The 18146-nt window shown below is 43.5% G+C and overlaps 1 protein-coding gene across 1 annotated transcript in view; it reads right to left on the reverse strand.

Moving 5' to 3' along the window:
- Positions 1–18146, reverse strand: part of plxna2 (plexin A2) — a 378156-nt gene that overhangs the window by 18931 nt on the left and 341079 nt on the right. Inside the window, 6 exon segments of the mRNA XM_051924812.1 lie at positions 2891–2994; positions 3089–3248; positions 3703–3849; positions 6580–6646; positions 17361–17629; positions 17727–17869. Coding sequence (XP_051780772.1) covers positions 2891–2994; positions 3089–3248; positions 3703–3849; positions 6580–6646; positions 17361–17629; positions 17727–17869 — 890 coding nt within the window.

Here is an 18146-nt window from a genome sequence, read left to right on the forward strand (position 1 = left end):
TCACACCTCAGGACTGTTAACCAAAATGATACCGAAGGAAATAACAGATAACTCTGTATATTGTCTACTCCTCTTGGAGATTTAAGTGCTCTGATATACACATATTACAGCGCTGTCCCTCTTTGGAGAGTCGACCACGCTAACGCACAATCTGTGAATCGAAGCCCCAGGGGAGCGGATGTTCTTGGCAGGAAGAACGTGAAATTCTCTAAAACAGAATAATGCCGGTGTGGGCCACTTGTAGTAAGATTATTGATTTTTTTCCCACAATGCTGGTATAGTACTGTTTTAAAAATTGGGTAGTTGGTACTTGTTGAGATCCAGTATACTACGCCACACGTCTATCTAGTGGTCGTGTATAAGTGACTAGCAACCAGTCTCAAACATGTGTCTGGCTTTGTACACTTTATAGACTAAAAAGGCACTAAAAAGACTCCTTGATTGCCTCAGCTTAGATTAAATGGCTATAAAAACGAACAGACAGTGCCTGTGTTAAATACAAATATGTCAGTGTTACAGGTCTTGGTGCATGTAATAGAGCATAATGTCCTCTGCGGAAGTGTGTGTGAGGGAGCCCTGTCAGAACGGTCATAGCCTAAATGAGAATTAAGTTGAAGGCGTCTAGAGATTAAGATGTCATTTGTACTCTCTGAACAGACCATCTTGAATTCATTTCTAAGACAATTAAATGAGATTACAGTTATTTTAGTGCTGCTGATCAGCTCAGAATGATATGCCACTTACAGTTCTCCTTCCTGGAGAAGCAGCATTGAGTGACCCCCTCCTCAAACGCCAAAGTCCCCCACAATACAGGGAAACAAGCACCTGAGCGCCGCATTGAGATGCTACCTTCGGATCGTGCCCTTCACAGTGCAGCCGAGCATGAAAGGAGGCATGGGACCACTTCTCATTCATTCATTCTGTTTAAAATCCAAACTGAAGTACCAGAGGAATTCACCATCCACAAGCTGCATAATCACACACACACACACACACACACACACACACTAAAAACGTGGTTATAGAAAGACAGCGCTATAGTGGCAGCAGCGCTAATCCACCTTGAAAGAGGCCGGGGGTTATGGACGACACTGTTTTTCTTTCTTCTAACCCCCCCACTGCCTACTCGGCCTGCCTCTCTCACCCATAATAATGAGTGACAATACACAAGCTGTACAATATAATAACCCCTGGGGCCCGGCTTTGCTTTGTAGAGGCGCTCTCCTAGCCATTATCAAGGTCACAGCCTGGCCCCGGGGTTAAGAAGGAAGGTTTTAATAGCTGGGCTGGGGAGGCACTTAAAAGGGACTTTGAGCCGCAGCTTTCTAAAATACACACTTTGTGGCCATCCAGGGGATGCAAATCTGTTATAAAAAAAAAAAAAAAAAAGTCTTTCTGTGCTCGTCCTGCGCTGACAGCACGGGTGAGTAATGGCATCAAGTGGGCTTCTGGTTTTCTTTTCATATTCTCCACCACCTTGCTGTGTGCCAAAGTCTTATAAATGATATCTGGCATCAGGAATAGCCCAGTGATTTGACTATGGAGCCAAAGTATTTATTGTCCTGTTCACCCTGTCAAATGTGCCATGGGGGAAGTCTGCTGCTCTGTGCCAGGCAACACTAGATGCTGCTGTGCAATCCATTGTGTGCAATGCCATGTCTAATCAGGGTGGGTTTTCAAAGGCAGAATGCCAACTGCCCCGCTTAGGAACACCTGTCAGCCTTCTTGTGCTCTTACTCCCTAAAGACATGTTGAATTCCCAGTTGAACTTTCCCACTCTTTCATAGCTTGGCATTCTCCTCTAACTGGAGGCACAGATGGACTGAGAAACCAGAGCTGGTGGAAGGAAAGAACCCCCTTGAGGGGCAAACTATTTAAACAGCAATTTGGTTTACAAATATTTTTAGATGGACATTTTCATTGTAGGTGCCTCTGGGAATTGTAATATGCAAATAACACGGCTGGAGGCAAGGAGTGTTACCAATTGTACCAGTTATTATGTTGTTAACCTGGCAGTAGTGACCCTGATGGCTGAAGGCTGCTCCCATAAATGACACGTGCCACTCGACCTGATACATTCCACAGCTGCCCTCCATACAGTACACACATTCTGTCATTTTGTTACCTCGGCAGCATTCACAACCCTCTTGATTTGCTCCTCCACTACACTCCACCCGACACATGCATGGTGTTTCTGTACCCTGTTCCGTGTAATACACGACATTCGATTCTAGATTGGAGTGATTGTTCAGAGCTGCACTCATTTATTACAAATGCCATTCCGTCAGTCCCATTTCACTTGATACGTGCACCATACTTGTGGCCATAGTCATAGATCTAATAAACTTGTTCTGTCTTACACCCCACTGCTATGTTATGTCTGATAGAGACGCCACACTAACTCACCATGCTACACACACTAAACTGCATTTTCATCTTAAACATGCTGCACTCCCCTGATCCATACTGCACAATTTCATTATTAATAAAATGGCCCACTCCATGCACAACGATGAAAACACCAGCAAGTGTTTGAGGTGGTCTTGGTGTATCATAATTAGAGATTTTCAGATTCATGGTACCTGTGTCAGTGCTGTGAATTATTTCCATGTAATGTCTACCAGCAGAGAGTATCTGCCTTGTGACAGGGTTCAGATGGTCTGCCATTATTTTTTAAATTGCTAAGATCTCATTTATTCCGCAAAAGATGGAGAAAGCAACAGAAATCAGGCAGAAAAACAAACTAGAGAATGATGGGAGGACCCTAATCCTGAAGTAAAAACAGGGCCCTCCACATGTCTTATAACGTCAAAAAGATTGTTTTAATAGGAGACATGCAACAAGAGAGATTAACGCAGTCCCACACACCTCACCTTTCCCTGGGTCTTACCTGGTAGTGCATTAGGGTGTTCAGCCGCTTCCAGTCATTCTCGATCTTAGTTGTGATGTCTTCATCCTGTAGCACCACACGGGCCATACGACCCTGTCTCCATTCTGTAAAGGAGAGGAAAGCAGGGATGTCTAAGTGCTTCAGACGACCACGCCATTCTGAGCCTCATTTTAGTTCAGATATCGAAGCTGTGCTTACCGAGGTCCATGTCAACAGCCCGTGGTCGCTGGGAGTATGGCACATTCTTATAGACAGCATCGAGAATCTTTTCCTTGACTTGTGTGATGGTGTCACAATTTAAAACCTTGACTGGGATCTCGGGACTGTTTTCGTTGTCTGGATTCACACAGTTAAGGATCTGCACAAAAGACAGGATAGGACTCGTCAGCCGGGCAAATGCCAGCGCAGCAGATGTGCCGCGGCTCTCGGCACGGACTGCAAACGGCCATTACCATGCACACCGGCGGCAGAAATTTAATTTCACGGTTGCAGCGGGAAACCAATTTCTAACTTGCGGTAGGACGTTACCAATAATAATTGGCTAAATTCCGAGCCAGCAACTTTGGAGGCGAGAGCACTAGAGCTTTTATTCTCTTTTTTGATTGCTTTCCAGTAAGGGTTGACTGTCTCTTATGTGATGGTGTCAGTTAAAGTGAAATTAGTCTTTGTTTGAGAATCACCTTTTACAAATTATAAGTCTCTACACTTTCAGGCCTACTTGACAGACTAAACTATATAGTCTGAGTTTACAACCTCCAGTGTCAAGCGGCCATGCCACCACATGACGGACGCACACACATCTGCCCACTAACCAAAGTCTTGTATTCGATCTGCTGCCGGATGAGCTTGTCCTCACTCAGAGAGTAGCGGGCCTCCCCAGTAATGGCATCGATTGGTCCTTTCTCCATCTGCTGCTTGATCGCACAGTAAAGCATGAAGAGGGGTTCACCTGCACATTCCTAAAAACAGAAGACAGCAAACAGTGTTGTCATACGAGTAGCAGATCATATACTCCGTGGAACACAGAATTCAATGTGTTATGACATCAGGCCCGAAGACAACAAAACTTGTTATAACACATTTTATGTCGTGATTGTGTTTACTCCTTTATTCTCTAATTGAAAATTCACCAGCTGAGGCAGGCACATGTCACAATGTTGGCTCTCTGTAGCAGCACACATTAAGTTCAAGTGCTTGACACTTGCTTACAGAGCAGTCAATTGGTCAGCACCTACTGTATATATTGAGGCACTTGTGAGGTTCTGTGCTCCACTCAGGTCTACTGATGAACGACGGCTGGTGATGCCACCTCTGTGTGGTACAAAACCTTAGGCCAGACTCGTTTCATGTGTAGCTCCTGACTGCTGGAATGAGTTGCCAACCTTCATTTGAACTTCTGACTCCCTCATGTCTTTTAATAAGCAACTGGAGACTCTCTTGTCTGGTGAGTTTCTGCCTAAACTGATATTAGCGGTTAGGTTTTTATAATCAAGAGAGTGTAACTCGCTTGTATTTCATTCTGAAATCTTCACTTGTGGCTATCATGTTTGTAACTTTGTCCTGTAACACTTGCTCCCAAAAAGTCCCAGGACTGATGTATACTCAATGATGTTGGCCTCTTTTGTAAATTACTTTGGATAAAAGTGTCTCATAAATGTACAGTCATATGAAAAAGTTTGGGAACCCCTCTTAATTCTTTGGATTTCTGTTTATCATTGGCTGAGCTTCCAAAGTAGCAACTTCCTTTTAAAATCTGACATGCCTTATGGAAACAGTAGTATTTCAGCAGTGACATTAAGTTTATTGGATTAACAGAAAATATGCAACATGCATCATAACAAAATTAGACATTTGCATAAATTTGGGCACCCCAACAGAGATATGATATCAATACTTAGTTGAGCCTCCTTTTGTAAATCTAACAGCCTCTAGACGCCTCCTATAGCCTTTGATGAGTGTCTGGATTCTGGATGGAGGTATTGTTGACCATTCTTCATACAAAATCTCTCCAGTTCAGTTCAATTTGATGGACAGCCTGCTTCAAATCATCCCCTAGATTTTCAATGATATTCAAGCCAGGGGACTGTGACGGCCATTCCAGAACATTGTACTTCTCCCTCTGCATGAATGCCTTTGTAGTTTTCGAACTGTGTTTTGGGTCATTGTCTTGTTGGAATATTAAACCCCTGCGTAACTTTAACTTTGTGACTGATGCTTGAACATTATCCTGAAGAATTTGTTGATATTGGGTTGAATTCATCCGACCCTCGACTTTAACAAGGGCCCCAGTCCCTGAACTAGCCACAAAGCCCCACAGCATGATGGGACCTCCACCAAATTTTACAGTAGGTAGTAGGTGTTTTTCTTGGAATGCGGTGTTCTTCTTTCGCCATGCAAAGTGCTTTTTGTTATGACCAAATAACTCAATTTTTGTCTCATCAGTCCAAAGCACTTTGTTCCAAAATGAATCTGACTTGTCTAAATGAGCATTGGCATACAACAAGCGACTCTGCTTGTGGTGTGAGTGCAGAAAGGGCTTCTTTCTCATCATCCTACCATACAGATGTTCTTTGTGCAAATTGCACTGAATTGTAGAACGATGTACAGATACAGCATCTGCAGCAAGATGTTCTTGCAGGTCTTTGGAGGTGATCTGTGGGTTGTCTGTAGCCATTCTCACAATCCTGCTCATATGCCGCTCCTGTATTTTTCTTGGCCTGCCAGACCTGCTGGGTTGAACAGCAACTGTGCCTGTGGCCTTCCATTTCCTGATTACATTCCTTACAGTTGAAGCTGACAGTTTAAACCTCTGAGATAGCTTTTTGTAGCCTTCCCCTAAACCAGGAGACTCAACAATCTTTGTTTTCAGATCTTTTGAGAGTTGCTTTGAGGATCCCATGCTGTTACTCTTCAGAGGTGAGTCAAAGGGAAGCACAACTTGCAATTGACCACCTTAAATACCTTTATATCTCATGATCGGACACACCTGTCTATGAAGCTCAAGGCTTGATGAGCTAATCCAGCCAATTTGGTGTTACAAGTAATCAGTATTGAGCAGTGACAGGCATTCAAATCAGCACAATTACAAAGGGACCCACATTTTTGCACAGCTAGTTTTTCACATTTGATTTAATTTCATAAAAATCTTTGTTCGGAAATCACCCCAGGACTCAGAGGTTCCTAGGAAATGAAAGACATACCACTGTTATCTTTTTTGTTGAAAGTAGAGTCAATTATTATGCAGGCTGAGAGAGGTTCCCGAACCTTTTCATATGACTGTAAAAGTATTCTTTACTGAACTGGGAGCACCACAGTCATTTGTCATACTGCATGAACTTCTGTCAGACAGCAGAGCCTTTCCTTCTGAAATGGATTGCACCAGTGCCTTGCTTTCTGATCTGCTAGTCTGCTGGTTTCTGTAGTTACACCTCTTCTACTGATATACTGCACTGAAAGTTGAACTATTGCCTCTATTTCTAAAAAGGACTTTGCACCATCACCTTCGTTGTTGAAGTGCAAGCTGAACCAGGATGCCTGTTTATGAAATGAAGCTTTATTCAACGTTATGGTCTTTGGTACTTAGTCAAGAAGCTGAATCTGAGTCCCTGTCAGTAAGCCGAAGGTGCGTCTTTGTCTTTTGTGAGGTTATTACAGTTAAGATGAGCCTTAGAAGCACATGTTGCATTTACCTTTAGAAATTTATGGAGCAAGAAGGCAAACCAATTGGTCAGCATTTTTTCTGCAACAGATTCGGTCCTGGAAACAAGAGAAAAGGGAATAAAATGTCACTTAATGTTTTCAGTCCTATGAGGGAATAAAGTTAAGGGGGTGGGTTAGCGAAAAGCAGAGATGGAAACGCTTCAGCTGAAAGGTGCTGAAATGCCACAAACAAGATGAAACCGCAGCAAAAAGACTTTGGAGACAAAGGGAAACAATGGCAAAATGTCAAGGCATGCAGCAGCTCGTCTTTCTGGGATGCTAAGGCTGCATTCCCTCCTGTCATTTCTCCCAAGATGTAAAAGAAAAGAAAACGGCACCCAAACAGCCTTTCAGACATAAGGAGTCAGACATCCGTGGGTGCCCGGCAATGGGCACGGACTGTTTAAGTCAGAAAAGAGTGCACCAGACACAAAAGGGCTTCTTTGCTGAAGCCTTGGCACACACACACACACACACAGTGACAATTCAGACTGCTGTCCATGGTGCTGACTACTGATACACCATTAACATGCAATCCCAACCTTTCCTGTTGAGCACTAATGGAAGGTTCTGGTAAGTGAGAAAGACAACACAAGCTCTCAACCTGGACCAGTCTCTTGTCTCAAGATGGACTAGCAGAGAAAGTGTAAATTCCTGTACTTATAGCTGGCATGAGACTAAAGTCTGATTAGCCCATACAAGGCTGGCTCCCTCGTATTAAATCATCGTCTCACTAGAGCAGTGTTTCCCAAACTTTGTTCTGTGGTCACCAACATCATCCCTTAGGCACACCACTATCTTACAAACCACAAACACAAATGCAGTATATCTCTCATACACTTGCTCAACTGCCCAAAGGGGTGGGACTACCGGAAAAGCCAGTTTAAAACTCAATTAGTGAGAACTTTTGGGGCATCTCTAAGCTACTTCACCCCTTTGCCCACTGCTCTCTGCCTTAGTTGCAACTTGTATGCCCACAAGCAACTAGGCTTGTGAGGCTCGCTGGTGACCACACACCCAAGGCAGATGGACTCTAGCAGCCATGAGACATGTCCAAAGTGCTTTAACATGGCAATCACAGAACTGCTTTATACCAGTTTCTCCATGTAGTCCCACCCTCCTTAGACAGTTCTTGACCACCTGTGGAGCCTAACCCTCTCAGGTTCAGACCCAAGTGCATTACACTGTTACTTCCATGCCACACCACTGCACTAGAGTGTTTCATGGACTGTGGTGCCCACAGGCATAATCTGGTGATTACTTCAGAAGGTACTAAAAAAAACAAAGAAACAAAAAAGCGACTAGAATCTTATAACGACCAGAGAAGTGAGGTCTGTGATTATGTATGTACATTGCAGGTCTCCCACTCCGGACTCTGCGGCTTTAAGTTAAAGGCAAATGGCAGCTGCACTGCGGTGTACTGACAGCAGCCCAGAGTTGTTCAGTGTAATCTCACGGCTCTTTATCTGGTTGTGAAATAAAAGCACACACTTACAAGACCCTACTGACACGCTGTCTGTTTTTGGCAATTCTGAGGGGGTTAGGAGGAATTCCTAAGGAGGCTCTTCTATAACAGTTGTCAGCTGAAGGGATGCTGGGCCTGCACTGATAGTCCTGCTGACGTAACTGCCAGCTTCTTTCCTCCAACTTAATGGATGGCTTTATAAAAACACACCTACACTATATGGCCAAAAGTACGTGGACATCCCTCCCAATGACTGAGTTCAGGAGTTTCATTGTTAACAGGTGCATAATAGCAAGCAGACAGGCATGGAGTCTACGATGACAAACACTGACGTTAGATGGGGTCATACAGAAGAGCTCAGTGACTTTAAACGTGGCACTGTTAAAGGATGCCACCTTTGCCAAAAGTCAGTATATGAAATGTCTGGTCTGCTAGATCTTCAACTGTAAGTGCTATTATTGCAAAGTGGAAGCATTGAGGAGTACTAACATCTCAGTCGCAAAGTGATAGACCACACAGACTCACAGAGAGGGATGGCCAAGTGCTAAAGCACAGAATGTGTAGAAATCAGCTATCCCGGGTGGCATCACTCGCATTGGAGTTTCAAACTGCCTTTGGCAGCAACATCAGCATAAGAACTGTGCATGGGCAGCTTCATGAAATGGGTTTCCATGGCCGAGCAGTTGTGTACAAGCCTAAGGTCTACACATACAATGGCAAGCGTTGGCTGAGGTGGTGTAAAGCAGGTCGCCACTGGACGTGGGAGCAGTGGACCCGTGTTCTCTGGAGTGACGAGTTACACTTCAGTATCTGGCAGTCTGATGGATGAATTTGGGTTTGGCTGATGCCAGGAGAACACTACCTTCCAGGCTGTAAAGTCCCTACTGTAAAGGAGAGATAACAGTCTGGGACTGTTTTTCAGCAATTGGCCCAAGACCCTCGGTTCCAGTGAAGGGTACAGTTACAGTATGCTACAGCATACAAACGCATTTTAGACAACTTTGTGCTTCAAACATTGTAGCAACCCTCTAGGGAAGATGGTTTACTGTCCCAAAAGCCAGGTCCATAAAGACTTGGAGCGACTTGAGCGGTGTGCACAGAGCCCTGATGTCAGACCTATTGAACGTCTTTGGGATGAACTGGAATGCTGATTGTGTCAGGTCTTCTCATTCAACATCAATCCCTGACCTCACAAATTGCTCTTTTGGGCAGAGACACACTCCAGGCTCTTCCGTTACAGCTTTTCCACAAACGTTTGGCTATGTCTGCAGTGACCAATGCAGGCCTCTCACACTTCTGCTGTCAACTAAGCTACTGAGCCAAAAGCAAACAGACTTCAGATTAACGATTATTTTTCATTCAAGTTCAAGTAAAGCTTTGTGAAAAACCGTCTTTGCATGCATTTAATTCACTCTCCATCCAGCAGACCAAACTTTTTCCAGTAGATATTATGCTGCCTGTAGCTGGCTTCAGAGAATCATCCAGGGAGGAGAGTGCCGAGTGTGTCTCGGAGGAGCTCTGCTGCCCGTGTTCCAGAGAGGCAGGCAAGGCGGTAGAGCAAGCAGGGCTGTGCTGCTTAAGTCCCAGCAATGCTGACGAGAGGGTTTTAGCTTTGTCTTGGAGGGGCGATGTGGTGTCACGCTCTTTACTCTTTTATGATTACCTCGGGCGTCTTCAACGCTCGGTGAAAAGCACTAGAAGAAGCTGAATTTCATCAAGCCCTTGGTGAAGGTGGAAGACACATTAAGAATTATACAAAGCTTATTTTGAACACTGGAAGCTCCAAAATGAGGATAAGGTGGACTGTGCCGATGTGCTCCGTCTGCATTCTTCTCTGGCTGCTGCAGAAGCCCCCACTTCGTCAACACCTTTCACTCTCCTTTCATTAATGAAAATGTGAGGGGTTTCATTATCCCACAGTGCATTAACCGGGCATGTGGGTAATTGTGCTGCGCTGGCCGCAGAGGCTGGTGCACATTCCACTCATAATCATCTCTGTACACAGCTTTTATTAAAAACAAAGGCAGATCGACAGCAACTACGCCTCGGGCTATGCTGCCCTCCATTTCTCAGAAATGCAGAGAGTGTGAGACAGGAGGATTTAACGCTTCATACGGCTCTGCCAGACAGGAGGACCAGCTTTCTGTTGAACTTTGGCCTTTAAGAAACAGGTCTTTCCACTCGGTGGCTCAGCCTTTAAGTGGTGTACAAATCTGACCTGGGAAGCAGACAAAGGCCAAAGCAGCACCGAGTGTTGTGCCAGTGAACGTGACCATTCAAATGGAACAGCCTCGGCAGGCAGAGGCACACCGACCATATGGAGGAGAGCATAATCAAGGCATGCAAAGGGCTCCTGTAATGAAAGGTGTTAAGACTGATGCACTCATTCCATCCACCGCTTGTACTCTCTGAGGATCTGTGAGGCTTCGGTGTGGAGGTCATCACAAACGCTACAGTAACAGAAGCACAATGCAAATGAATTTGTGCAAACGACGTGAATGATGAACGCGTTTCAATGGACACTTTCACAGAGCAGATCTCAAGTGTTTGTTTCCTTTTGCCGGGGAAATGAATATGAAAGTGAAATGTAAAAGAAAGCTGCATTGACTTCCTGTTAAAATTGATCTATGAACAACGGACAACGTTAAAGTGCTGCCTTCTATCTTCACAAACATAAAAACAAAAGAAACGAAAAGACTCCGACTGTTGACAGGTCGTGAATAATGAAAATCGAGAGCTAAAAATGACCGCACCATCCATGCCCAAAAACAAGAGCTGTTATTTCCAAATTGCCAGTCCTTTCCTTTTGCACATATCGCCTCTTTTCTGAGGAGATGAAGTTGCTGCCACTTCCTTGGGAGAAAACGCATTTTGTTGTTTAACAAAAGTCAATGAGTGGCAGCGTTATGGTGATTTGCAGGTCGTGCTCTGCAATAAATGTGACAGTACGTGTTTTTTGTTTGCATGCACAGTCAGGCACGGATGCACGATGATGTAAATTGCAGAGTATGAGAAGCCACCCTGTGCCGTCGATCCACGTCAGTAGTAACGGGGCCTTCACTCTGCTCATGCTGTGCAATCACTCCTTACAACAGAGTGCAGAAGCAAGCACTGGTTAGCCTAAATTGGTACGCCATGTACTTCAACTCCAAGCCCTCTCCTCCATCTAAGCCCATCGTCATTTATTTTTAACATCTTTCTCTCTTGTGTCTTCTCCAGACTTGGCTAGCTTTGATGCTGCAGCATCTCGAGAGGAGACAGGATGATCACAATGACTTGCAGAAAACAGATCACTGATTATTGGTTAAAGGACCACCCTGCTAACATACCATTGGTAATGCTCTTTTCAATCTACATGCTTCCGTTAGGTCAGATTATCTCGGGGCATAACGTGAGATACCACAGCTATGCTGATGACACACAGCTGTATTTATCAATAGCACCTGATGACCCCGACTCTGTTGTTTCACTAACACAATGTCTTTCTTGTGTTTCTGAGTGGATGAGTAGTAATTTTCTCAAACTAAATAGAGAGAAAACTGAAATTTTAGTGATTGGCAATAATGGATATAATGAGGTTATTAGAAATAAACTTGATGCATTAGGATTAAAAGTCAAGACGGAGGTAAAGAATTTAGGGGTAACTGTTGACTGTGACCTGAATTTTAAATCACATATTAATCAGATAACTAGGACAGCATTTTTTCACTTAAGAAATATAACAAAAGTTAGACCTCTTATATCACTGAAAGATGCTGAGAAATTAGTTGACGCTTTTGTTTTCAGTCGACTTGATTACTGTAACGCACTTCTCTCAGGACCACCCAAAAAAGACATCAATCGATTGCAACGAGTGCAGAATGCAGCTGCTAGAATCTTAACTAGGAAAAGAAAATCCGAGCACATCTCTCCAGTTTTGATGTCACTACACTTGTTACCTGTGTAATTCAGAATTGATTTTAAAATACTGCTTATGGTTTATAAAGCCGTAAATAATCTCACTCCATCTTATATATCGGAATGTCTGACATCTTATATTACAAATCGTAAGTTTAGATCTTCAAACGAGTGTCTGCTTAGAATTCCAGGAGCTAAACTTAGAAGTGGTGAGGCGGCCTTCTGCTGTTATGCACCTAAAATCTGGAATTGCCTGCCAGTAGGAATTCGCCAGGCTAATACAGTGGAGCACTTTAAAAAACTGCTAAAAACACATTACTTTAACATGGCCTTCTCATAACTTCATTTTAATTTAATCCTGACGCTCTGTGTATTCAATTAATTATCATAACTATTCATGGTGGCTCAACAATCCGTACTAACCCCTACTCTCTCTTCTGTTCTTTTTCCAGTTTTCTGTGGTGGCGACCTGCGCCACCACCACCTGATCAAAGTGCCATGATGTCCCTACATTGATGGATTAAAGGCCAGAAGTCCATGTGACCGTCATCATCAAGTCCTTCCATGAAAACCCTGAATACCATGAGGATTGATCATTTATGTTAGGTAGAATGCCCAGAGGGGACTGGGTGGTCTCTTGGCCTGGTACCCCTGCAGATTTTATTTTTTCTCCAGCCGTCTGGAGTTTTTTTTTTGTTTTTTCTGTCCTCCCTGACCATCAGACCTTACTTTTATTCTATGTTAATTAGTGTTCTCTTATTTTAATTCTTATTTTGTCTTTTTTCTCTTTCTTCATCATGTAAAGCACTTTGAGCTACATTATTTGTATGAAAATGTGCTATAGAAATAAATGTTGTTGTTGTTGTAATTGTGAGAACCCTACTACACAGTTGGTTAAAAACACATCGTCAGACGCAAGCTCTTGGGGGACACCATCACGGCCTCATGAAGGTAAGCACCCCACGCCACAAGGGGGCAGTTACTAATACTTTCTCCCCCTTCCTGCGCCGTTGTCAAGAGTGCTCAGAAACCGACTGAGATCAATTCCCCCAGAACTCCCACCCTTTCTGGGACCTACAATTTATAAACTGGCCAACCACGGGAAGAGGTTGTTCATTCTTGGACCTGAGGGGCCAGGAAACGGCGCTCCTACTTCTGGGCACTACACAGTTTTTCCTTTTCTTTCATTTAAACAGGACTTCACCCAGCAGAGGTGTCCCAACTCTTGGTTTTGTCTTGTCTCCTCTGTTGTCGCTTTTGAACATGGCTTTTGCTACTTTAAGAAAAAGGGGTAATAGGCAGTGAACGTTTCTTATGACTCCTAAACAGCTCCTCACTGAAAATCCAGCATGTAAAAGGAAAACATTAAGCTCTGGAACAGTAAAGCAGGAGCACTAACTGCTGCACTAGCATGATGGTATAATAGGGTATTTTATACTAGCAGGGGTACCTGGCACTGCCTGGGGTGACATAAAGTGCAGGTGCGGTCACTTAATTAATTTCTCAAATTTGACCCTAACCCAAAATTTCACAGGCTAAACCCACCACGGGGAACAACTAGGCATACCTGTGTCCCAAAAATGTCTCCTAAGGGCACTTCCCTAAATGAAGCACTGGGGCGGTCACTAAATAAAGTTCCCTGGGTGAAACCTTCATTAGAAAAAATGGCCTGTGGGGAATCTGTGCAGCACTTGGCAGAGATGAAGTTGGGGATTTGCATACTAGACAAACACACACACGCAGCTTTATATGTTAGATTACGCCAGAGATAAGAATGATGAGCTTGTCAGGTTATGTGCATGGTACGCTTAAAGAAAAAGAGAAATATACTCATCTTCTCTTCTTCAAATATGTATGTGATATTTGATTGTTATGTACTGTTTGCATATATCCACCTATCCGTCTTCCAAACCTGCTTATCCAGAGCAAGAACAATTCCTGGGCAGGGTGCCAATCCATTGCAGGGTGAACACAGACACATTGGGGGCCAGTTTAGCATTGCCAGTATGCCTAACCTGCATGTCTTCGGACTGTGGAAGGAAAGCCACGCGGACATGGGGAGAGTACGCAAACTCCACGTAGGACTTAAACCTTGGCAAGGCAAAAGGGCTACCACAGGACCACCATGCTGCCTCTATATGTACATGTATATAAATAAAATCACCTGTCTTTCTATCTGCATATGTTAATTATATCACTAGCCACAGTACTAGTCAATGACCGGTCATAGAATGCTTAAAAAATATTTGCTATCTCTTGCCCTTCATGTACGTCCAGTGCCTCTCCACTGGCGCTCCCTTGCTCAAGCCTGCTTCTCAGACTCTGTCGTTATTTTCGAGGTGCCTTTCTCACCTCCTGTCCTATAATTCCCATACTAGAAGAAGACTCTCAGTGTGCCTCTAAAGCCTTTCCTCGTGCATCTCACATTCACACTGACACCTTTGTCATATCACCAAAGCCAAACTGGCCAATCAGATTGCTCTGAGGGACTGGACACAGACCTTAGTGTTTCATTATGCAGTAGATAGATAAATGTAATCTATTATTCTTCATATAAATGTTATAGTTGGTCAACTTTTTTACAGTTGCGAGTCATGGATTTTAAAATCAGACACCCCACACAGGATAAACACATTTGAGATGTGGACTTACAAGTGCATTCTATGTATACCATGGACAGAGAATAGCACTAATGAAGAGGTTCTGCATAAACTGAATAACACCCTGGATGGAGGTGGAAAATATAATCAAAGAAGAAAAGTGAAATACTTTGGACACAAAGAGAGACACAAAAAGCTCAAGATATTACAAGAAACTACAAAAGGAAAGACTGAAGGAAAACAAGAGGAAGGAGAACGTCACCCTGGATGAGTAATGCAAGAGACTGGATGGGACTTAACAGAGGACAACTGATACACACAGCGAGAGACAGATGGAGATACGACGGTACTGAAAGAGAGAGGTGGTTCATAAATTCAAAATATATACAGTACATCTTAATACATAATTCGTCTGCCTCCTCACTCACTCACTCACGTCCGTCCGAAGCCGAATGCGCAGTCGCCTTCTGCACAGCTGCCCGAAAAACCTTACAAGACCGACATCCAACCCCAACATTGAGCCAGGCGGCGGATTTATGGCCGCAAAAATTCAAAGAGAAAGGCGACTTCGATTAAAGCTCTAGAGGCCTGAAAGGCGATTTTGACTAAAGCTCGAGGTCTAATTACGCATTCTGATTCAATTACGCATTCATTCAATACACCTATATCAGGTCTGTGGTGCTTATACTTATTACTATTCCATATTGTACTGGAACATTCATCATTCAATATTATACTATAGGCCTGGAAAATTCATCAACTAACAGTACAAGCCTGTACAGTAATGAGTAAAGCGGACAACAATCATTACAAAACAACTTCTTCGTTACTTATCATTTGTTCTTCATACACTGCTGACACAAACTCGTGCCCGTTTCATCTTACGTTGTTGAAACAGGCTCTTTGTCTAGTATATATATATATATACTGTATAAACACACATATAAATATATACAGTATATATACACAAATAAATATATATATATATGTTATACAAACACACACATACATATATATATATATATATATACACACACACAAATATATATATAAATATATATATATATATATATATATACACGCACACACACACACATATATATATATATACTGTACATACTGTATACACATACATGTACACATAGAGGAAATAAGTTAAATAAAAAACGCTTCCCTGCATCTACTAATTAAATAATATAGGAGTAACAATAGAGCAGTCTGTGCATACTTTAAATTAAATTACTGTTATATTTAGAATAGAAATAAAACAATGTTTGTCATTATACAGTATTAGGGTAGAAATCCTTGAATTTCTAAATTCTTGAAAACATTTGCTTATTTTTCCAGCCTTCACCAAAAACTCCCAATTACAGTCTTAACTGATTCTTTCGGCACAATAGGATTCTTTCTGTTTAAAATATCCGAATGCAAATTGAAATCGTGCCGTAGCTTGTTTAAGATGTAACACCCCCTCCCTCTTCCCCTCTCAAACACCCAAGAAAGTCCTCGAGAAGATGCAATTCCAGCTCGATTCTCGACCCTTTTGTTCTATGCGTATCTGTTTAACTGATTAAAATCAGTGCCTTTGAATGAGAAAAAAGGGAAATGTATGCTAATTACAGGATGTTTGCCATCTGCATCTCTAATGTCTCTCTCCAAGGGGGCTGTGACAGACCTTCTCCGTCCCACCCGCAGGCCGTCACTTTGCGCCTTTTTCTAAATAGCAGTTTACGACAACTGCTTCATTCAGTTGCTAAATAAGAACCTCATCGAGCGGTGGTGGAGTGTGGACTGCGCATGTGCAAGGCAGAGGGTTAGTGGAGGGATTCTGCTGGATATATGTTAGCCATCTTGAACATTCTACCATGAAAATGACAAAATGAACTCAAGTGAGTCCTTTAGCTGCCCCAGGTCAGTGGACTACACACATGCCACCGAAAGGGTGCGAGGGCAAGTCACTGGGCAAGCTCTATACATCACAAAGAGCATGAAATGATGGTGGATTAATGAGCCCACCTATCTTGACTAGGACACAGTGTTTTACTGGATGGTCTTCTAAGGTTTTTCCTGACCCGTACAGTCTTCAGCTACTTGTGGAGAGGAGGCTAGACATGAACAAAATTATAAAGTGAGCGAGTAGGGACATGGTTGCATGTTCTAGTAATCTGTCACAAACAGGGTCTCTGAAATCCCTCTGTGTCTCTTCCGTCTGTCTGGTGCCACACAACCCCGGGGCAGCAATGAGCAGAGCACTTCTACAATTCACTATTGGGGGTTACACTGCATTCCATAATTCAGCCATGAATTAGTGCACAGACATTGTTGGGTTCCATTTATGTTACTTAGTTTTGGAACACATTGTTTTCAGTCGTGTTTAAATAAATCTGTGTCTTTATCTGTACTCGTTATGTAAACTGTCATTCGTAAAGTGTGAACTTGTCACAGTACTCTGTGCCTGAACTCCATGAAGCCAAAGCCAAAATCACCAAAAGCCGCTCGTTCACAATGTGAGAATGTCGCTAACTGGACACCCTCACATCTTCAGGTGCTCCTTGATATCCTGTCCATGAAAACCTCAAGCAGGAGTGATGACAAGTCACAGCCTTGATGGAGCCCAACTCCAACAATGAACACATTTCACTCAACACCAAGCATACACTTGGATCTCAGAGCCCCTAATGCAGGTAAGCAACTCGGTGACCCTCTCAGCCCCTCACCCAGCTATCACTTCTCCAAGATGTACTCCTCCTACACATTTTACACAAGTGGCAGCCCAGACAGATTAGGTCACCACAGCCAAGGGTCTAACCTGCGCAGCAACAGCTTCGGATGGTTCTTGCTTTCTAGATTTTTGTCGATGAGGTCAGAAAGCAGATGCTTCAGCACATCAGTGGCATACTCCAGTTTGCCCTGCAGAGCAGTCATGATGAGGGATGCCACATTTCCCCGATCCCGCATGGAGAAGCTGCGCTGGAGCTCCAGGGTGCGGATGAAGGTTAGCAAGAAGACCTTGTTGTTAATAAGCTGTGCAAACAATTTGAGGGCTTTCTCCACATTCTGCTGGCCATTCCCTGGAACCTGGATGGAAGGACAAAGAGAGAAATTCAGAGAGAGTTAGCATTGAGTAGCTCAGTGAAGGTGGGGACCAAAAAAAATCAAGCAGGCCAAGCCTCACCTCAAGCTCCCGCAGCACTGGATGGTCTTCAATGCCCGGGAACAGAACCCGCATGGCATATGTACGGTAGTCGAGATGTGGGATTCCTGCCCGGTCAAGGTCACTGGTGAGTTCGTTAATGTCTGTCTGCAGCTCTGCAAAGGCTAAAGGGGAAGGTTAAAAATATGCATGTCTATATAAGCAAATGGAGAGAGGGATTTTGAGATGAGGACCACAATGGTGCAGAAGTACACTTATTTCCATCACTAGGTGTATTAGACATTCTCAAATGCGGCCCACTTCAGTAACACCTCAGCTTGTCTGCCTTAACTGACACCAAGCTGTCAGAACTTCCAACTTGAGGGGCATCATGGCAGGCGATTTTCTGGGCAGTGGGTGTCAGCATCAGCAGTCTCTCTCCACACTGCACTCCACTGTCTG

Source organism: Erpetoichthys calabaricus, chromosome 3 (genome assembly GCF_900747795.2).
Source record: "Erpetoichthys calabaricus chromosome 3, fErpCal1.3, whole genome shotgun sequence".
Classification (NCBI taxonomy): domain Eukaryota; kingdom Metazoa; phylum Chordata; class Cladistia; order Polypteriformes; family Polypteridae; genus Erpetoichthys; species Erpetoichthys calabaricus.